Source organism: Medicago truncatula, chromosome 1 (genome assembly GCF_003473485.1).
Source record: "Medicago truncatula cultivar Jemalong A17 chromosome 1, MtrunA17r5.0-ANR, whole genome shotgun sequence".
In the NCBI taxonomy this organism is placed as follows: Eukaryota; Viridiplantae; Streptophyta; class Magnoliopsida; order Fabales; family Fabaceae; genus Medicago; species Medicago truncatula.
The window spans coordinates 40,952,664-40,974,258 of NC_053042.1; the positions used below are offsets into that span (position 1 = coordinate 40,952,664).

A 21,595-nucleotide genomic window follows, 5' to 3' on the forward strand; every position below is an offset into this window, starting at 1 on the left:
TTGAAGTTTTTATTTGTGTCAGTTTATAAACAAAATTTAACTTTGTAGGTTCATTGAATGAAAGATGTATCTAGTCTATGTCATAGATCACATACATCATTTATTCAATGAATCTAAAAAGTCAAAAATTGTTTATAAACGAGATCGGAGGGAGTATAAGATTAAGAGAAGTGAGAGTGATAACTGTATCTAACTTTAATTTTGATAAAGAAATTCCAATCACAGCACAGCATATGGAGGTGATTCATGCATGGTCTTCACCAAGGTCCTTGAGTACAAGTCTAATGTACTCTTTCTCACAGGTATCATCATCACCAAATAATCACTATCTCTATGTTTTCTTTTCATTTTCCACTTCACTTTATTCAGTTCAACTTATGTGACTGTGTTTATTTGATCAACAAAACTTAATTTAGAGGAATGATATTGAAGTGCTTGATGAGCCTCTCTATGCTCATTTCCTTCGAGTTAGTGGTTTTGATAGACCTTACAGAGACCAACTACTCTCCAATATGGTATTATTTATCTCTCTCACGTTTTAAATATCTTATAATTTAACTATGCAACATTCATTCATAAATCCTCATTTGTGTTCTATGCAACAGGAATCTGATGGAAATAAGGTCGTTAATGACATAATTTATCATCCGGGAAACACCAAGTATAGGTTTGTTAAGGTAAATTGCGTCTCCTTCAAGATATAAGGAAGCATTAAATTACATATATATGAATTTGTATTATGTGTGTGATATATATATAAATACATCCCTTATCATTATTACTTTGTTGCCTTCAGCATATATCAAAACAAAGGGTGCTTGGTTTGCCTGAGGATCTAATGAAGAAAGGAAAGCATTTCATTCTAATAAGAAATCCTCTTGACATATTGGTAACACTCTTATGTCATATATTTATTTATATGCTACTTAAATCTTCTTGTCACTGGCTTATGATCTGATTTTGTGCGTCTTCCAGTCATCCTTTGACAAGGTTGTCCCCCCATCTTTCTTTGAGTTGGGTTTGTTGGAGCTTGTTCAAATATACAATGAACTCTCTGAGATTGGAAACCCACCGCCTGTCATTGACGCTGAAGAACTTCTAAAAGATCCTGAGGTATTTGAGTTTTTTCGACATGCTTGATTCAGATTAGATAGTAAAGTACGAAAACAAGGTCATGTTGGGTTCATTGGAATGAGATGAAAATGAATTCAAATAGGAATCAGAATAAGACAAATTATGTATTTGCTTATCTTGTGATATGCATATGCTTACCTAATTAATAGTTGTTCAAATGTTACTAAATTTTATCAGTAACATTTTTCTTGATTTAGTTACAATTTTCAAGTGTTACTAAATGTCATTATTGTAGTAGTGTTAGTTGCTCTCTAGTAGTTTGACCCTTGTTTGACTATGAATATGAAATCGATAGTTAATACTTTTTTATGATTGATCGCCAAAAAAATTAATGAAACTCTACCAAAGTAGTTCACCGTATTCTTTCTACACGTCTTTGAAATCTTCTTTAAGTTTAAATTTATTTAAGTTTATGTTCTTCTTGATACATTAGACTGACTTATATGCAAATCAAAATTCTAATTTTAATCTTGCTTTAATTTGCGATCTTGTTAATTTGCAGGCTACTCTACGGGGTCTCTGTGATGATTTGGAGATTCCTTTTCAACCTGAAATGCTCAGGTATGCATAGTGTTCATTATGCAAGTCCTGCCCTTGTGCTGCTACTTTTTCTGTTCTTTCTTTTATCATAGATTTCTTGTTAAATCTTGATAAAATTGATATATACTTGGAGATATTTAGTCATTGAAAATTTGGTCAAATCATTCATACAAAATTATTGTATATTGATACTGCTATAATATAACAAAGTTTATGCATATATGCATGGTAAGTGACAACTCTTGTTTTTAACTTGCCAGTTGGGAAGCAGGTCCAAAACCAGTAGATGGCTTATGGGCCCCTTGGTGGTATAGCAATGCACAAAAATCTACTGGTTTTGAGGAACAAAATAAGTATCCTGAGGTATGCAGTTGCTTTTTGTATGCCTTCATTTTAGTACCTGATGCAAGGAGTCTAGGCCCATTATATAATTTGCAGTAACAACCAATATTCTCTAGCAGTGATTTTTATGGGGCATTAAATCATAATGATAAAACTAGAAATGTATTTTCAACAACAAATTCTGTTATTCAAACACACAAAATGTCCTTATCAAATAAAAATGGGTACCTCACAAGCTTTTCATAAGAAAACAACCTCACAAGCTTTTCATAAGAAAACAACCCTCCACATAGAACATGGAGTAACAGACAATAAGCCCAATTTCAAGTAACATCCGGCTTGATGCATATGTATTCAATATAAAGTGCTTATTATATTTTCTTTTGGTGGTGACCTTGCATATATTATTCATTGTCCCTACCAACTGAGCTAAGCTCACGAGGACGCTTATTATATTTTCTTGAGGACGCTTATTATCACAAACTACCTAGTTAGCTCATATCTTTGAAAAAAGGGGGTATAATCTTATTGCAGTTGGATACATGCTTCGGGGAAATCCTGGTTGAGTTGATGCCGTGTTGTTATTTCCTTTTCAGCCATTTCCCTTTTCTCTCTATGAATTGCTGGAGCAAAGTCTACCTCTTTACAACATGCTTCGGCGCCATGTAAAGAAGAAGACATCCCTTCTGAGTTCTCATTTGCCTCCTCCCGACCTTCCCGTTCCTGCAAACGAGAAATTGCTTGCTTGGGTCGGTGATGAGATTGTGACACGTGAGAGTGCTAAGGTACTTATTTTACAACATTTTATGGTTTCCTGTAAATAGAATAAGGTAAATTTTTTGATTGAGCATGCATTCTCGTGATTCTAATTTTTTATTCTGTGATATATCAGGTTTCGGTGTTTGATTCAGTTGTCCAAGGTGGCGACTCAGTTTGGGAGGGTCTTCGAGTGTATAAAAGAAAGATATTTAAACTTGAGGAACATCTTGATCGGTAGTGTTGCTAACTTTATAAATTGAAAGTGTATAGCTGTTTAACTAAACAAGTATATTTTGGTTTCATTCCCAATCAATTTGTTTAAAACTTGTGATTGAAAATATGATTTCATTTGTAAAAACATCTCGTGTACATTAATGTAATTGATTTTCCTAAATCTCGTCAGGTTATTTGATTCTGCTAAAGCTTTGGCTTTTGAAAATGTTCCTACTCGAGATGAGGTGAGTCTGAAGATGTCTTTTGTTCATCCATCATGAGTTGCCAAGTCGGTCACCTCATTTTATATCTTTATGGGCTCTGTTTGATCTTTTTACAACTTTCTGAAAAACCAAGTGCTTTAATTCAGTTGTCTTTGTCTTGTTTATTTCTCCATAGTTCTAGTGATGGATTTCGTTGTAACATATTGCAGATTAAGGAAGCTATATTCAAAACCCTAATTAGGAATGGGATGTTTGACAATGCTCACATCCGACTTTCACTTACACGAGGAAAGAAGGTTTTATTTTCCGAGACTCTTTGTTTTAGTTATGTAAATTCTTTGTTTGCTCATAATTTTTATTTCATTCTGATCAATGTAACCTTGTAAACATGCAATATGCTGAATGGTAGCTTATTGTTTCACTAGTGGTGGTGACTATATTTCATACTATTTGCAACCAACAACAACAATAACCAAGCCTTTTCCCACCAAGTGGGGCCGGCTACATGGATTTCATACTATTTGCAACGGAAGTTATGAAACCATTGATCATATTTAATTCAGTTGTGAAACTCAACACTTACCAATTCTTCTTTTCTAGGTTACTTCTGGGATGAGCCCGTCATTAAATCTGTATGGATGCACATTAATTGGTAAAAACCTATCCTTTCGCAAATAACAATGATACTGGTACCAAAATATTTATTTTTTTCCGATGATATATGTTTTAAATCAAGGCATTATTTAACAAATTTTTTGGATTGATATATCAAAATATTTGTGATCAACAAATAGAGGGCGATGTATATTTATAGGATGTAACCTAGTTGGTTGAAATGGAGGAATGCTTCGTGTGTTATTTGTGATCAATATACAGGTGTTGTCCTTCCTTCTTAAGTCGAAGGGGAAATTTTAACCACACAACCATTAGATTAGAAATGGTTTATTGAATGGAGTGCTGGGTAGCATAGTGCTGTAAGCCTTTAAAGACGAGAATATTACACCGAATGAATGGTCACACGATACATAAGACATAAATGAATGTGTATTAGTGGGAAACTAGAAGTGACACCTATTGAGGAAAATTTGCTAAGATTATGCCTAAGATGTTTCAGACATGTGAGAAAACATCTAATAACGCTCTCAAAACAATTGATCAGATGAGGGATAACCTAATAATTAGAGGAAGAGGAAAATTATGAAAAGCTCCAAGTGAAACCCTTAGAAATTTAGCCTTAAATAGTCTTTGAAGGGATTTTTTTTGTTGATGTTCATGTATTGATTGCATGCGGGAATGACTTAGCATTCAGGGGGATCATAGGAAGAAATAGCATCACAAGTTGGGAAACTTTGATATTACTTATGGGTTTTGGTTCCAAAACAAATGTCGAATGTGATTTAACTCTTGTAAGGCAACCTGAATTGGATCATGTTCTTGTAGAGATTTATGAAATTTTTATGGTTAGTTGAGTCATTTAATGGACTTGATCTGCTGATGTGATTTAACTCTTGAAAGGCAATCTGGTTAGATCTTGTTCTTGAAGAGATTTATGTGATTTTTATGATGGTGAGTTGAGTCATTTAATGGACTTGATATGCTGATAAGAGCAATAAGTTAACCTTTTAAGTTTTGAACCTTAATTATTTTATTTCTCAATAATATGCTTTTCTAATTTGCATGCAATGTTTTACTGAAATTGGTCTTCAATGAATTATGCAGTACTCGCTGAATGGAAGCCACCTGTTTATGATAATGAGCATGGTATAGTTCTTGTAACGGCCACAACACGCCGCAACGCACCAAATGTAAGTTTCTTGTTTCTATAATTGTTAATTTGAGAAGGAAGTTCTTATTTAATAATCTATGCTTGAATTGTTGCCATGATTTCATACTTTCATGTATGAAACTATGATTTTATTCGTTAAGATAATTGAAATTTTGCATGGGCTTGCTAGAGATATACTACCTTTTAATCAAGGAGATTAATTCAAAACCAACAATGTTCCTGTTTGATTGACATACTCTTTTTTGGTCTGTCTAGTTGATTATTTTTTCTCCTTTTTATTTGTTTGTTTCACCAGAGTTTGGATTCAAAGATACACCATAACAATCTCCTCAATAACATACTCGCTAAGGTAATTTACTATTCACCTCTTGAATTTTTTACATATAATAATTCAAATGGAATAAGTTATGAGTCATTATTTGGTCTGGTGCAGGTTGAAGGCAATAATGCCAAAGCAGACGATGCAATCATGCTTGATAAGGATGGTTTTGTATCTGAAACCAATGCTACAAATATCGTATGTCTTGAACTTTCACTCAACTGTTATAAAGGTCTTTGCTCTCTATTTTGATAATTACATACTAGGGTTGCTAGGTAGCATAGAGTTGATTTACCCAATATTGATAATTTATGTTGATTACATACTCAGTCAGTTTAGTGCATAGCTTATGCAAAATCATCTTCTTGCACAATGTTCATTTCCCCTCTAAGCTTGCTCCCTGAAGTGTTTCTTTTTGCACAAGTTTTTGCTAAAAACTAGCAATGGTAGACAACGTATACATTTCAACTAATATATTGCATTACCTTGTGTAGTTCATAGTTAAGAAAGGCCGGGTTTTGACACCACATGCTGATTATTGTCTTCCTGGCATTACTCGAGCAACTGTAAGTGCCAAATTCCTTTTCTCTCAATGAGATTTGTTTATTATTGCATTTTTATTTTGTGGAAATTATCATTGTTTGGTACTTACAGAACTGAAATGTTTCACAGTTTAAGGTCATGGATCTTGTGGTGAAGGAGCAGTTTATTTTGGAAGAGCGGAGAATCAGCCTGTCAGAAGTGCATACAGCAGATGAGGTTCACCGATAATATATATACTTTTTTTTTCCTGAAATCTGTTAATCTAAAAGAAACTGCTTTTTATTTTCTATTGAATAAGTATTTGTGATAGAAACCGGTACCAAACATAGAAATGTAATAGAAATAACTTACTTTTATTGATAATAGAATAGGATTGCACAATATGCAGTTGCAAATAAAATGCCTACTGATTTTGGGTTTCATTTCCCTGTTTATTCAATAACTGCATAAATGTAACGTCATAGTGTTCTATCATAAACCACTATTACGTATTTGGTCTAGGCAGTATGATAGCCTCACATTCAATATGTTCCATAATTTTAATACTCCTCTCTCCCACTGGTTTGAATCAAATCTATGTCAAGTTATAAGTAAAAAGCTGCCTTGCAGGTATGGACTACAGGAACGATGGGAGAACTAAGTCCAGTAAGTACCTTATACCTTGCAAAATTTTGTCTGAATTATGTTATAGTGACATGATTTATTCACTCATATGATGTGCTAAAACTTTGTTTACCGTCTTCAGGTAGTGAAGGTTGATGGACACACAATTGGTAATGGAAAAGTTGGCAAAATAACTAGAAAATTGCAAGCTATTTATAAAAAGTTGACAGAAGAGTCCGGTGTGCCAATACAAAACTATTTTGAGACTTGAAAGGTATTCAATATCTTTCTTGTGTTTTTAGCTCTCTATGAACAACTTTTTATACTTTCCAATACCACAATATTTGGACTTAATTTCCACTATCCTAATGTTCTTTTTTTTAAAACAATTTTACTATGCAGTTGGAACTTCAAAGTTGATGAAAATGGCTGGTATGCCACTGTTATAAATCTCAGCGTCTTCGTTTTTTCAATAGAGAATAAAAATGTACTACAATTCATGAAAGTATGAGTTTGAAAATACAATTTGATCCAAACAGACTTTCTTGAACCTTTATGCAGATGATATGTTTTGCTTTCAGAAGATGATTTTCCTTTGTTTTGCTTTGCTTCAGGAAAACTTGTTTAGATGATTGACTTTAGGCTTGGTGTATTTTGACCAGGAAATGTGTAGCGAGTTCTTCATGGTTATCAAATATAGGATTATCATTAAGTTTCCATGTTCACATTCCTTAAGTGACTTATCTGTTTGTCCAAATATTTTTTACACTGACTAACGTTCTTAAAAACTTACTTAAATCATATTTCCACTTAATATATGCGATAAATATTTAAATGAGTAAATTATTTAAATGATCTTTATAAATATTCAAAATTTTGTTTTTAGTCCCTATAAAAAAATGCACTTTTGGCAACTTTTTTTTTAGCATTTTTAGGGATCATAAATGTTGGCGAATAATTCTACAAGGATTAAAAATGTCGATGTCAAAATTTTACAAAAACTAAATTCTGACGGAAAATTTGTAGGAACTAAAAGTGTAAGTATTTTTGTAGGGACTGAAAATTAAATTTTGAATATTTACAGGCATCATAGTTAATTAACCATAAAACAATTGCTTCTCCTAAAATCAAATGCATTTTCAATATTCAATGATGATAGAAGTGTTCAAGTTTTCGCATTAGATGTACTTTAGCCTAAAAAAAGAATGGAATTAGAAGTACTTTAGCCTAAAAAGAGAAAATGTGCTTCAAAGTAAAATGTAGACGTACTTTGGGTTACGCATGAGGTGTAGTAGTAAAATGCTCAATGGCTCAGAATAGCATTTTCAACAAGCATATATGATCAAACTTCAGAGTGAAACTTAGCAATTTCAATTGCCTAGGCGTTAAGAAAAACTTTAGAATAATTTAGTAAACAGTTTTATTTCAAAAAAAATAAAAAAATTTAAAGAGTTTTATTTTGATTTAGCTAGACTTGATAGTGCTCATTAAAACACAAGTTCATCAAAATCTTAAAGCTGTGTTTGGAAATATATGTTCTCACGATGCCACGACACGCCCTACCACCTATGAAGCCCCGATACTTCAAAATGGATGACGTATCGTATCCCCTGCGTATCCTGCACCGATACCTGCCCGATACTTCCTGATACGTATCCGGAGAGTATCCAAATATTAAATTTTATTTTTTAAAAAAATAATTATCCGATACTTTCCGATACATCCCGATACGCACGGATACTTGTGTTTTTTTATATTATTTTGATTTCTATTTTTTTTTTGTGTAAAAAATAAAAATAAAAACATTATAAACGTTAGTTACTTGTTAGTGTTAACTCTTAGTACTGATGTGTTCTTTTTTTGGATATAGTGATTCTTTTTTGGATCGATATAGTATAGCACTAACAAGTTTCTTTTGGATATAGTGTAGCATTGATGTATAACACTGTTGGTGCTATTTTTGGTATATATTGCGTATGTAATTACCTAATGACCACTCTCTTAATCGTCAATATTATATTTATATTAATGTGCTACGAGCCTGGTTTCTTGTGTTTGTTAATATACTTGCATAATAAAAAAATGGTTATAATTATATAATACATTTAATTATATAATTTTTTTTTTATTAACGTATCCCAGCTGTATCGTATCTTGATTTTTGAAATTTTTCCGTATCGGCGTATCGGTGCAGTATCGTATCCGTATCGTATCTCGTATCCGGGCTTCACAACCTACCACTAATTTGGTAGAAAAGCCATTATTTGATGATAATTTTCAATGAATGAATTGATCTAAAACAATGATTTATGGGCGAACAAATAGCATTGGAAATAATAATATTTGAATAGTTATGCCTGTAAAATATGATCATGTGACGCGCTACATGTAGAGATATGGTGCATGTATATTGGTATTTATATATGGCTCGAAGATAGGGGATCACACACCTACAAGTAGAGAGCGACTCCAAAGTTTTGGTCGACATAGTAACTGAAAAATGTAACATCAATGAGAATGTTTCTACCTTAATTTGGCGCATTCGTAATCTAAAAAATATAATTAGGAAGTTCAAATCATCCATACAAGGCATGTTCTGCCGCTTGCATCCCTCGAAGTGTTGTTTAATTGCTTAGTTTTTATTTTCTCTGACTCTTCCCTCTTCTTGTACCCAAAAACAAAAAATTGGCAAACAGAACATAAATACATGACTAAAATCATAACTCTCACATAAATATAAAAAAGAACCATATAAAAATGTAATCTTTGAAACAACCTCCTAATTAGAACTTAAAAAATCATAAAACCTCAACAAAATCACTAGAGTACTACCAATTAAGAACATCAATTTAAACAGCAAAACATGATAACTAAACGTGCTTAACACTTGATTTCCTTCAAGCCATAGGCAAAGTAGAGAAAAGTTGGATCAGTGGCACCATCTTTATAGTAAGCAAACACAAGGCTTCCATCATCATGCATGCTCTCTCCAACAAAACTGCAACATTAATTGATTAATTACTCAATCAGTAAGGATTATTTACACACAATAAAGAATAAACTTGATAAAACCATAAAAGATGAAAGATAATGATGAAACACGTACAATTGTAGGTCCTTGAGTTTTGGGAGAAGGAACTTAGTTGCTGCTTCAATATGCTTCTTGAACAACTCTTGCTTCTCTGCCTCTAATTTAGATGTCAGCAACTTAATATATCTCTTCATATAAGTAACGAATTGTTTCTTATCAAAAGTTGGTTGCTCTTGAAGCCTGAAAGTGTCAACAATATCAACCACTTTCACAGCTTGATCGTCAACACCGTCATCCTCGTCTCCACCCTCAGCAGAAGGGTTAGCACCAATATTCACATCTACTGCTCCTTGAACAACCCACTACAAAAAATCACATTGCACATAAACTTTAGGCTAATTTATGAACATATATTTGGGAACATGAAAAATAAAGCATTGAAAGAAACATTATAGAAAACAAAATTGTTTGTTACTAACCTTTCCTTCCACTTCCCATAGCATCCCATTCTCAATTTCCTTGTAGGGGAATGAATCAGAGAGAAGCTCATCACCTAGAGAAATTCATCAACAAAGTAAAGTTTATAAGTAAAAGCATTTGAATAAAAAACAATTACCAACATTATTTTACTCAATCCATCCGCAACCAAAAGCAATAATCTTAAATATTAGTAGCAGTTTGCAATCTCACAAACTAAAATCCATTATCAAGTATTAGGTTAGGCTAATCATGTTTAAGGGTAAAAAATATTCATATAACAATTTGTGGTAAATAAATCATAAATTTAATCGTCTGTCACAAAAACAACAACTTTAAAATTACACCAACAAGTTTTATCAAAATCTTGGATAATAATATAAGTTACTTCCCCTCCTTCAAATCCAAAGGTTAAACCACAGAACACAAACAGAAAACTTCATGTTCTTTTTGAAAAAACCTTAAAACCTCTCTGTTTTTTAGGACAAAAAAAAAAAAGAACCAAAGTGAGGTTTGTGAGAAACATAACACAAAATTCATTCATACACTAAATACAGGATCAAGTATTTAACAATCAACAGAACATCAAAATCAAAATTCTATGAAAAGAAAAACAAACGAAAACTAAAGGAAAAAAATCTCAAAGATGAAAGGTTTTTATTACCTGTAAGAAGATCCTGGTAAACAAGCATGGTTGCAGTCGTTGTTGTTATTGATGAGAGAACAAAAAAGAAGAGAAAGGGTTAATTAGCGAAAGTGAGTGATATTCGGTAGAAGAGTGGTGATGAGTATTTATAGAAGAAATAATAAAGAGTTAATTAGTTTCTGATTTTTTTCTCCAATATCTAATATTTTATCAATTTTTACGCTTGCTACGGTTTTTTTTTGTTACATGTTATTATTGTTTGACGGTGAAAAAACTCAAAACACGTGTTTTTTACTTATCAAAAGATAATACACATCATTCCTAAAAAAAAGATAATACACGTCAAGATCTTTTGCAATATTATATGTTTGGATTTGATATCTTTTTATTTTATTACAAAAAATATTTTTGTTATTTATTTTTGAATAACTTTTATAATTCTTCCTGGAAGTTTCATAAAAACAGAGAAATCTGTTTTCTATAACAGAAAAGATATCTCCTTATAAAAATAAAAATAAAACTTTGTATATGTAAATCTGTTTTTTGTTTTTACTTATCAAAAGATTTTTTTACTTATTTTCATGACACAAATAACTCGTTTTTTTGTTACATATTATTCAAAATCTTATCTTAAAGGTAAGATGTAATAATAGTTTTATTGTTTCCAGCTTGGAATATTCTTCTCTAGCTAGTGGAATATATTCGTTTTCAATTTCTACAGATTGATGATGGCGTGACATAATATCATATGGGTTTGCAACTTGCAAGTGGAATAAGAATAGAGGCACGCCCAAAGTGAAGGGCCATCGGCCTCTATTTGTTACTAAAACAAAAGCAAATTTTAAAGTGAGAAAGTGGAAGAGTGTGTTGCTATCATCCCTCCTATGGTCATATATAATTGACCAATATTTCAACTAATTATTATTATCATATCATGGATGCTTTGCGTTGTCTTTTTCTCATTCTTTCTCAACCCTAGTATACTACAATGTATTATATATTTTAGAATTTTAAGTGTAAGAGTCAAATTGAAAATGTCATTAATTAGGAAAGTCATCAAAAATTATTTATAGTGAAGATGTAAGAGAATAGCTTTGGTACGTGGAAGGGTTATGTGTTAGTGATGATGAAAGGGACTTTGAAGTAGAATTTTTTTCTAATGAAACAGTAATAAGAATGTGACATGATTTTGTTTTTATTTTTAGTTTTATTATTGTCTATGTCTTGCAAATCTTAATGTTAATCTTATATATCAACCTGAAACATTTGAATGTGTGTAAATGATGTTAGGATCAATTGCATTAATTTTTTATACATCATTTAAGAATGTGTGCTAAAAGGGCATAATAAGGTCTTTTTATTTTAAATCGCATTGTCATTGAAGCAAATGTGATACAAGGAAGCAATATTGGTCAAAACGTTTATATTTCAAGGTTATCATCACTGACTCTTTACGATAAAAGAATCCCTTTCAAATTTTAACATGATAATTTCCATTGGACATTTCATTTGGAATGATTATCAATTAAAGTCAAAGGCAAACACTTAAACATGTTGGGTATATCTACCACAATCAATTTTCTCTCATGGTCAACTATATGCCGACATGAGAGTTACTTCAAGGAAAGACCGAAAGATATTGATAATTGATGAGTAAAGTGAGAATATATATGTAACATCAAACATAGTTCACAAAGAAGTATTTCATAATGTTCTTTAATTAATTACTAACATGTTTAAATTTCCATTATAATTTTGAAAGTTGTGATAAATTTATTGTGTCCCATATCATTATATTTGATTGCGTTATTACAAATAAAATTTAAATGTCAAATAACATAGCTTAATATGTTAACAACATGTTAGATAATCAACTATTAAAAAATATTAAAGCTCACACCTATAACAGACCCGTGTGACAGCATGGCTCAAACGTCTAGTTAAATATATATATATATATATTTTTTTTTTTTTTTTTTTTTTTGCGATGGTAGTTTTGTTATTTACATAAAATATATAACATACTTTTATATTTATGCGTTGGACAAGTTAGATTGGATCATTCACTAATAGACGATATGATTGATCACTTAGATTAGTCGATCCTTGAAAGCGAGATATCGAGTTTTCAAATAAAATATAAATATCTTTATTTAGTTTGTCTAGTATGTGTGCGCGCGCATCATTATTGAACAAAAGTAGAGAGGCGGACAGAGCTAGAACTTGAAAACCATAAATACAACGTGGACACAATTATTTTTATCGATCAATGACGCTTTGGAGTAAGTATATGTTTGAGAGGATATCAAGCTGAATTTATTTGTGCTAAAACGTCCTGGTACTACGAGTTGCTTCCACCACAAGAAGCTGAAACATGGGTTAAAGAAGTTATAATTTGGCTTCATGAGTTGAGCATTACAAATGTGTCTTTAGAACTTGATTGTACGCAAATTATTGTGGGTGTCATATCTGACATACTCAACTCTCAGAGTTTACGCTATTTTTTCTGAACCTGATTGTACGCAGGTTGTTATAGACTTCATATCTAGCATACTTAACTCTCTGAGTTTACGCTATTATTTCGTATTGTAAAACTTTCTTACAACCTCTTCAAAACTTTTTACGTATCAAATATATGAGAAGATAAAATCATAAACATTTGAGAAGATGAGATCTTATCCATATCATATTATATTTTTATCCAACTTAATCTTATTTTAACAATTTTTAAATAGTTTTTGGTCAAGTAAGTCGATGATTGGAAATTCATATTTTAAAGGTTAATAAGTGGAGTGTTGGAGTTTGAACTATGACTCCCACGCAATGTCTAAGTTAAACTTATAAGTATAATAATATTTACATAGAGGACTGCGTTTTTTTTTTTTTTTTTTTTTTTTTAACAATAGAGAAGTGTATTTTACTCCAACTAAAACTTGATCAAATAAAGATTTAATATTAAGAAAGAAAAAAGAAATACAAGGTCAAAGCGTTAAAGACACCTTAAACAAATCCTAACCGTTGATAAAGTTGTTTGGACAATAGAAATTTTGACAACAATCCAACACATATTAAAAAATCATATTTGTAAGAAACAAGACAAAACACAATGTCATAGTTGGTCCTCTCTCTTCTTTCTTCTTCTTCCAAACATAAACCAAACCAAACCAAACCAAACGAAGACCTTAGATCTCACATCTTTCTAATCCATGTCCTAATCCGAACATAAACACAATTCACATAACAACGTTGATTTTTCCGTTTTATATATTTTTTCTCTTTTCAATTTTAGGGTTTTTGTAATGGGTCTTGGTAACGAAGAAGAAGACGATAATAATAATCATAATCATAATAAGGTTGTTGATGAAGGAAACAAGTCTTTAGGGTCAGTGTCTTGTTCAATTTGTCTTGAGGTTGTTACCGATAATGGTGATAGATCTTTCGCTAAGCTTCTCTGTGGGCATCAATTTCATCTTGGTAACTTTTTTTTTTTTCTTTCCATCTTTTTCTTTCAATGCATGCAAATTTAATGTTAATTGTTTTGAAGTTTGAACTTGAATAATTGAGATCTGTTTTTTAGTTTTTGGTTTTTACCGTTACTATTGTATGAATTTGATTCTGAATTATATGTTTGTTGGTGTTGGGGGTTATAAAATCAGAAGAATTTTTGTTGGTTATTGATGATCCTGTTTGTTTGTTTTCTGATTGTTGTCATTTGAACTTTTTTTAGCTATTGCGCAATTATTGTGATGACAAAATATTGATGATTGGATTTGGATATACTTGTTTCTTTTGGAAAGTATTGAATTTGAAACATGTTTTCAATTTTGATCGGTTACACATGTTGTTTTATGTTGTTCCCGATTTTATATTCGACAAAGTTAGCTTTTAATGATGGAATTGTGGTCATCTAGATCAATTTTCATGATTTAGAGTAGATAGGAATTCATCTTTGTGTAAGCCATGGTTGGAAACTATGTGGGTTTGTTGTATTGATCATACTCTGATCAAGACATTTTGACCAACTTGTTGTAAAATTGGTAGAATTTCTGATTGACATATTTTGTTTCCTTGAAGAGTCGTGGTTAGCGCTTTGTATCGACTGTGGATGTATAATTCGGGGTTTTGATGTGTAGTTTTAAACTTAGGATTAGGAAGACAGTTTTCACGTGCTATGTGAGAACACACTTTGAGAATTATACTGAACATGAAACTTATGCACAAGTTTGATTTATGGAGTTGATTGTTATGTTATATTATCATTGCCAGCTTAGTTTTTTATGTACAATTATGTCCATATATTGTTGTTATGCTGAATTATGTTGAATATATCATTATTTTCAAATATAGTTAATATCAGTCCTGGAAAGCAAAGCAGAGAACGACAATAAAAAATGCTATAATGGGATACCAAACAGCTGACGCCATTCAGAATTTTTTTATACAAGTTATGTAACGATAAAAAAACATGTGTCTTGAACATAACTAATCAGTGAGGAGGGATAAAAAGGAATGACCGAGGCAGCCGGTCACCAGAGCCGGTAGAAGGTGAGGTCGTGACTAGGAATCTCTGGAGTTGCAGAAATTCAACGAAATTGGCAATTACTTTTGGATTTTGGTACATTGAGGGTTGTCATTAAAATATGATCTCACACGATCTTGACCTAAATCACCTGTAAAGGGAAAATACTTAACGTTGTGCAGACTGCAGTGTTATGAATAGCACGCGATAGTAGTGCTATTAAGCCGTCACGGAGCCGAGCGGCTGGTGGCCACTATTTGGACTTGGACTTGTCATATTTTCAGTTAGAAGCCGATGTCGCGGCGTTATGCACACAAAAGGGCTTAGATGATGAAATCATCCGAAAACCCCATTCTGTTACTGCATGACTCATCCGACCTATTATTCTTTGGCGATTTTGTTGCCAAAAGGTGTTTTCAGCCAGCACCTTAACATGTAGAGAAGAAACGAAAAAGCAAGAAAAAGAAAGGAAAGACAAGAAGAAACGAAAGAGGAGAAGAAGTATGCAGGTTCCCAGTGGTGGTGGCGGTTGTTTACGGAAGTAAGAGAGAAGTATGCATACATTTTATTGAGAAGATATTTCAGCTTTAGGGTTCGGGTTTGACGTTATGGGCTTTTAATAAGCCCAACGATGGGCCAACTATTTCTTTTTGGTGAATAATGGGCCATGTCTAGTGAAATAAACATGGAAAAACATTACGATCTCAGAATTTGAGTAATTCTTGAGCATTTATACATATGTTCTATATATTATTAATTACTGAATTTGTATAGCAAAATTAGATTAGCGGCTGTCCTGTTATGCGCCATCCTGCTATATCGTTTTTGTGGTCGGTTGCTATCTGCAATTAATAGCTATGGTTGTGCTTGTTTTAAGACAGTACTGCTTGCTTTCATGTTTTTACTGGAATCTATTTCAATCAAGCTGATAGCTCCAACGAGATCCTATTTGTTATTATATTTTTGCGCTTACTATGCTCTCTTTATGTCATGTAGATTGCATTGGTTCAGCATTCAATATAAAAGGAGCAATGCAATGTCCTAATTGTCGGAAGATTGAAAAAGGTCAATGGCTTTATGCTAATGGATCTCGGTCATATCCAGAATTCAGCATGGATGACTGGACGCATGATGAGGACCTATATGATCTTAGCTACTCTGAAATGGTAAAGTCCTGTTCAACTTAGGTTTTGTTGGAATTTTTTTTTTATACTTGCCGAAGAACTCGGCATAAAGGCCTATTTTAAGAAGATTAAAGCTTGACCATATAATACACTGATGGTTAAGATTGAGCTGAATTTTTTAGTGAGTGATCAATGCCGTTCCTTTTTCCATTAGTATGGCTACTAACTACATGAAGTTATGCGAAAGTTATAGCCGAGAGCAATAGAAAATTTATGTAGCTACTCAAAATTATTTTGTCATCTTATTAGACCTGATATGAGTTTCAGCTCCATCTACTATATGCCTTCATTTGTAGATCTTTTTGTTAATCCGATTGCATGTCAAAGTCTACCAATGTATTGTAACTAAAAAAAGTCTACCAATGCACCATTAATATCTGATACTACATTGTTTCTCTTCATTGGCAATTTGCCATTTATAATACATAGACGATCCAAAGATGAAATCCATTTTTCTATGTATAAGTGGTTGGAACTTCAAGGTTGCAATTACCTCTTTCATTTGGAATTATTTCTTGTTCCCTTTTATTATATTGAGAGACAATTTTTTTTCTGCCTGTTTTGACTACATTTTCCCCTTAAATGGTTTCTGCAGTCCTTCGGAGTTCATTGGTGCCCATTTGGCAACATGGCACGACTTCCATCATCTTTCGAGTAAGCATAATTAACTTTCATTTGTCATACATATGATATGATTTTGTTCTTTGGATGCTATACATTCTTTGGTGGCATTGGTGCTGTCTGTCATTTTAACCTATGAAGCATTGACACTTCTAGCATAATAAGGTGTGCTGCGGTGTCCGACGCTCGTATGATACATGTCGGAAATCCCAGACCACTGTCCTAAAATATTTTTTTTTTCTCCGACACTCCTTGGATTGGTTCCGACACCCGTATGACACTCGCACGACACGTGTCGGACAGACTAAGACAAGTGTCCCAAAAAAATTGTTTTTTTCTTCGCTTCAACACACCCTATACCCTCCTTGAACACATCTCAAACACGTCTACATATAGAAGCTATGTTGATTAATGAGAGGTTAAATATATTAAATGTTATCATAACATTATTAGCTTTTTCGATAGTGGATGGATAAATAAATGTTAACTATCATCGTAGTTTGTTTTTTTAATGAAAAAATTTAATCAAATTATATGCACTTGTGTATATTTTGATTCTCAATTTAGATCTTTTATAAATAATATTAATATTTTATTTACTTATAATAAATAAATTAATATCCGTGTAGTCGTGTCTGTGTCCTAAGTTTTTTACATTAGCAGTGGCGATGCGTCCATTTCGGAGTCCGTGCTTCATTTTAACCTTATTTGACTTTTATTAATCAACTTTGGTTTCACTATCGCTTTAACCACATATATAAGTGGTTGTTCAATGAGAAGTTAAATGATGTGCTGAATTTTAATATGGAACCTAATTCTGATAAGTAAAATACTAAAATCAAATGTGGTTGAATTTTAGAACCAATTTTTGGTAAATAAGAGAAATGTTTGAAATACCATGGAAATCTTGACTGTTACTAAGATTTTGTAGCCACTAGAGCATCAGTAATTCAAAAGTTGGTTTCTTAGTTGCTCAACTAAGAATTTATTCAAAAAAAAAAAATTCTAACTGTTTAATCCAGAATATGACTTCTGAGTTCGGGAGTATTTGCTTGGGAATTGTTACAAGCACAATGGACCTGTCCATTTTTGGTAGAAACTGCCAAATTTTTAGTGAAATTACTTGAGTTGAACTCAACTTTTAGATTCGACTTATTTGGAAACCATTGTGACATGTTGGCCCGCCCCTCCATAACACACAGACTGTAATGTTGTGCTTTGAGAAATCTTTGCTAAAGTGAGTAAGCAAGTAAGGGTGAACTTAAAAACCAGCCCACTTTAGATGACCTTTGTTGGATGCTTTGCAGCCACACTAATATCTATAATAGTGCACTTTGAAGCACCCCTCTTCTTTTGATTGCTACCTCCTGTCCTGTTCTTCTCTTGTAATATAATTGGCTAATTTATTTCTAGACTAGGAGTATTATAGGCCCAACTGGTACGGTTACAGAAAAATTGGGAAGAATCCCCTTTGATTGCAAAACAATGGCAGCTCTTAGAGGGTCTGCCCAGCTACCAATGCCAAAAGGCCCTAAATCACTCAATTTACTCTAATAATTTCTCTTTATTTATAGGCTGCATGCCATATTGGGCCCAACTATCTCTCTAACACCTAACAAACTTTCTAACCCAACCTAATTAGTTAACTTCTTACCTAACAATTTACCAGCTGCAACAGAAGGCCCAGCAGAAGTACATATTTTATTCTTTTAAGCTAGGCTTGTATTACATTCTTGGCTATATTCCAGTTTATTCTTTCCTGTCACTAGTTGAAGCTTGTATTGTATGAATGGCTGTTGCATATTTGATATTGAATTTTAATCTCATAAGTTGTTAATCATACTTTTGATTTGTTGAGCTATAGATTTTTATCCAAGAATTTATATACTAATGTGCTCTAATTAGTTACTACATTCGCTCCTAAATATAGGATCCTCTTGATAAATTATTTTGTCCCTTTTTCTGAGACCCCTTTGAATTTTGAAAGGGATTGATTATTTTGAAGTACATATTTTTATTACTGACATTCCCCTAATTATTTTACATCTTTTTCTGCAATCAACAATTAATGCTATGAGGAGATAATAAACTACTCTCTCTCTCTCTCTCTCTCTCTCTCTCTCTCTTGAAGGATAAATTTGTACTTGCAATACTCAATTATCAACAAATTTAACACTACCACAAATTTTCTTATTTCCCGTGATTTAGTTAATGGGTTCCTATATTTAGGGACAGCAGTAGTATGTTATAATGGGATATACCCTTTTGGTTGGCTTGCCTCTCCTTTGCTAAAGGAGGAACATCATAGTGCTATATGTTTTGTACCGTTGAATTCTCTGGTCAAATTGACCAAGTTTGCTCAACATGTTTGTTAATGTATATAATGATATAACCCTTTAATGTTTCTTAAATTTTAGGCGTTTTTAGGAAATATCAAGATGCTTATATAACTTATATTTATGTTTCCGATTTTTACAGGGAAGGCGAATTTTCATCGATTGCATGTAAGATATCCCTTTTCCTTTTAATAAGCCTCTCCGCTCTTTTTAAGTCAACGCTTGCACAGCACCAGATATATTAATTTATTGAAATTGTGAGATGCAGATCCTGATATAATTGGACAACATGCTGCATTTGCTGAACATACGGCCGTATCATCTGCTAGTCATCCCTGCCCGTATGTTGCTTACTTTGGACCAATACATCCATCCTCCTCCAATTCAGGCGGAGCTGTATCAGAAGCACCTAACTTCAATCATTGGAATGGCTCATCTGTGCCTAGTGAAATGCCAGCTTCCTACACATTTCCTGCCGTGGATCTTCATTATCACAGTTGGGAGCATCATACCCCTCCTTTCTCTACTGCAAGCAGTCGTTTAGTTGGTGCTGATCAGCCCTCGGTGTCACCCGCTAGTCAAAGGCCAGTCAGGGGTGGTTCAGATGTACCAAGATCAGGATCTTTTATGCATCCCTTTCTTGTTGGCCACAGGTACATCTTTAGAATTGGCGCACCTAAATTAAATAAATAATTTTTTCACAAGTGAGTGAATTGTTTGAATGTAATTTGATGTGAACCAAACCGTAATTTATCATATCTCAATGTTCGGTCTTATGGCGTTAAGTATGCAATTAGTTTTGGTTATATGTGAACTAATAGATAAGAAACTGGCTAGTAGAAATTTGCTCATTGGTCTATGCTTTATTGTTTGAGTTACAACAGACATTCAATGCACATTTAATTCCTGCAGTTCTGCCGCCAGAGCGGGTAGCTCAATGGGCTCATCAATGATCCCTCCTTATCCTGGCAGCAATGCTCGTGCCCGTGATAGAGTCCAAGCACTTCAGGCATATTATCAACCGCAGCAACATCCCAACTCAACCACAATGCGGGCCCCCGTTTCTTCTGTTCCCCGACGAGCCAGCAGTCACAGTGGTTCAACTCAACTAGCACCAGTGGCCACATCACCAGACCAAAGTGGTGGTTTCTTCCTTATCCCGTCAAGTTCTTCAGGACGTAATTTCCAAGAAGAAAACCATCTACCGAGTCGCTTTCATGCTTGGGAAAGAGACCACTTACCTTCATTGTCATTGAGCCAAGGTGATAGAGATTCAGGCTGGAGACCGTACCACCAATCCGCGAACCGGTCTGATCCAAGTACCAGATCCAACAATTTTCGTTTAAGGCATGGATCAGATAGAATGCCTTCACAACATCGGTAATACACCTATGTTTTGTTCACTGTGAAGCAAACTCTCATTACCATGGAAAATCAGAACTTATTTATGTTTTGAGAAATGTTACATATTGCTTTGGCGCTTTGGCCTTTTGGGTTTGCTATGTTAAGGTACATACATTATATAATCTGGCTGGCCTTGGAACTGATTTTTCCGGCAGCTATGTGGCTGTGTGATGGACATTTGCTTTGACTATTTTATGTGTCTTGGAGGGCGTAAAATAAGATGGGTATCTTGTTCGGAAAATCAGGTTTTTCGAAGAAATGCTGGAGCGTGTTTTCAAGTGATAAAATCAATTGAAATTGAATGTGATGAATTGTGGTTGGATTTGTTTTGAGTGAACTATTTATGTTTTGATAATGACGCTCATGCAAATGCTTTGTCTTCAGAATTCGAGTAATTTTACCTCTTAAGGCGTTGGCCAGTGATTTGTAAACTGTTGTGCACGAAGTATGGAATTCGTAATAGTAGTGCCATACCTCAAAATAATTATAGTTTACGGATGAATTTAAAAATAATAGTTTATCAAGTGGCTATCCTATAAAATTATTTTTGCGTAGCCAATGACTTAAATTATTTGACTTGCAAATTGATTTTAAGGCGGTAATTATAATGTAATTGTCACCTTATTTTCACAAATCAATCTCCTCCTTCCTCCTAACCTTTTTGAGCACCATTTCATGAGCAGCAAAGTGTGGAGATCCTTATTCTTCAGATTTCTGAGATTTTTACGCCCCTAATATCAATCTTGTTACCTTTTGGAATGACCAGATTGATGAAAATATTCCCTAACCACATTAAAATCCAAAAATATGTCATTTCCTGCCTGCTCTTTTTCTTCCTCGTCCTCTCATTTTTTAAGCTTCTAGTTTTTCGAGCCTCGTTAGAGTTAATTTATTTTTGTGCAATTGTTTTTGGA

At 33.1% G+C, this 21,595-nt stretch overlaps 3 protein-coding genes across 3 annotated transcripts; 2 read left to right on the top strand and 1 right to left on the bottom strand.

Moving 5' to 3' along the window:
• Positions 1-227: 227 nt before the first annotated feature.
• Positions 228-6,734, top strand: LOC11408010 (branched-chain-amino-acid aminotransferase-like protein 2). Its single transcript, XM_039828288.1, has 19 exons — positions 228-302; positions 417-515; positions 606-677; positions 797-889; positions 976-1,113; positions 1,637-1,695; positions 1,935-2,037; positions 2,613-2,801; positions 2,909-3,009; positions 3,179-3,233; positions 3,422-3,508; positions 3,813-3,864; positions 4,932-5,017; positions 5,294-5,347; positions 5,432-5,515; positions 5,812-5,883; positions 5,996-6,076; positions 6,470-6,505; positions 6,606-6,734. The coding sequence occupies exons 1-19, from the start codon at positions 234-236 to the stop codon at positions 6,732-6,734; spliced, it is 1,659 nt and encodes a 552-aa protein (XP_039684222.1). The 5' UTR covers positions 228-233.
• Positions 6,735-9,171: 2,437 nt separating this feature from the next.
• On the bottom strand, positions 9,172-10,787 carry LOC11412101 (translationally-controlled tumor protein homolog). The gene is made up of 4 exons (XM_003591102.4): positions 10,636-10,787; positions 9,974-10,047; positions 9,570-9,856; positions 9,172-9,461 (listed from the first exon to the last, which is right to left on the bottom strand). Exons 1-4 carry the CDS (start codon positions 10,661-10,663, stop codon positions 9,344-9,346), a joined length of 507 nt encoding a protein of 168 aa, XP_003591150.1. The 5' UTR covers positions 10,664-10,787; the 3' UTR covers positions 9,172-9,343.
• A 2,910-nt stretch (positions 10,788-13,697) lies between these two features.
• On the top strand, positions 13,698-21,205 carry LOC11407185 (E3 ubiquitin-protein ligase RFI2). Its single transcript, XM_003591103.4, has 6 exons — positions 13,698-14,091; positions 16,133-16,302; positions 16,916-16,974; positions 19,420-19,445; positions 19,546-19,930; positions 20,190-21,205. The coding sequence occupies exons 1-6, from the start codon at positions 13,917-13,919 to the stop codon at positions 20,659-20,661; spliced, it is 1,287 nt and encodes a 428-aa protein (XP_003591151.1). The 5' UTR covers positions 13,698-13,916; the 3' UTR covers positions 20,662-21,205.
• Positions 21,206-21,595: the final 390 nt, after the last annotated feature.

Bases quoted from the DNA above. Each gene is read 5' to 3' on its own strand.
- LOC11408010 (XM_039828288.1), top strand. From the start codon at position 234: ATGGAGGTGATTCATGCATGGTCTTCACCAAGGTCCTTGAGTACAAGT. The intron at 5,884-5,995 runs GTAAGTGCCAAA...TCACAGTTTAAG, and splicing joins CTGGCATTACTCGAGCAACT to GTCATGGATCTTGTGGTGAA. The intron at 6,077-6,469 runs GTTCACCGATAA...GCTGCCTTGCAG, and splicing joins AAGTGCATACAGCAGATGAG to GTATGGACTACAGGAACGAT.
- LOC11412101 (XM_003591102.4), bottom strand. From the start codon at position 10,663: ATGCTTGTTTACCAGGATCTTCTTACAG. The intron at 10,048-10,635 runs GTAATAAAAACC...GAATTTCTCTAG, and splicing joins TTACCAGGATCTTCTTACAG to GTGATGAGCTTCTCTCTGAT. The intron at 9,462-9,569 runs GTACGTGTTTCA...TTAATGTTGCAG, and splicing joins AAACTCAAGGACCTACAATT to TTTTGTTGGAGAGAGCATGC.
- LOC11407185 (XM_003591103.4), top strand. From the start codon at position 13,917: ATGGGTCTTGGTAACGAAGAAGAAGACGATAATAATAATCATAATCAT. The intron at 14,092-16,132 runs GTAACTTTTTTT...TATGTCATGTAG, and splicing joins TGGGCATCAATTTCATCTTG to ATTGCATTGGTTCAGCATTC. The intron at 16,975-19,419 runs GTAAGCATAATT...CGATTTTTACAG, and splicing joins CGACTTCCATCATCTTTCGA to GGAAGGCGAATTTTCATCGA.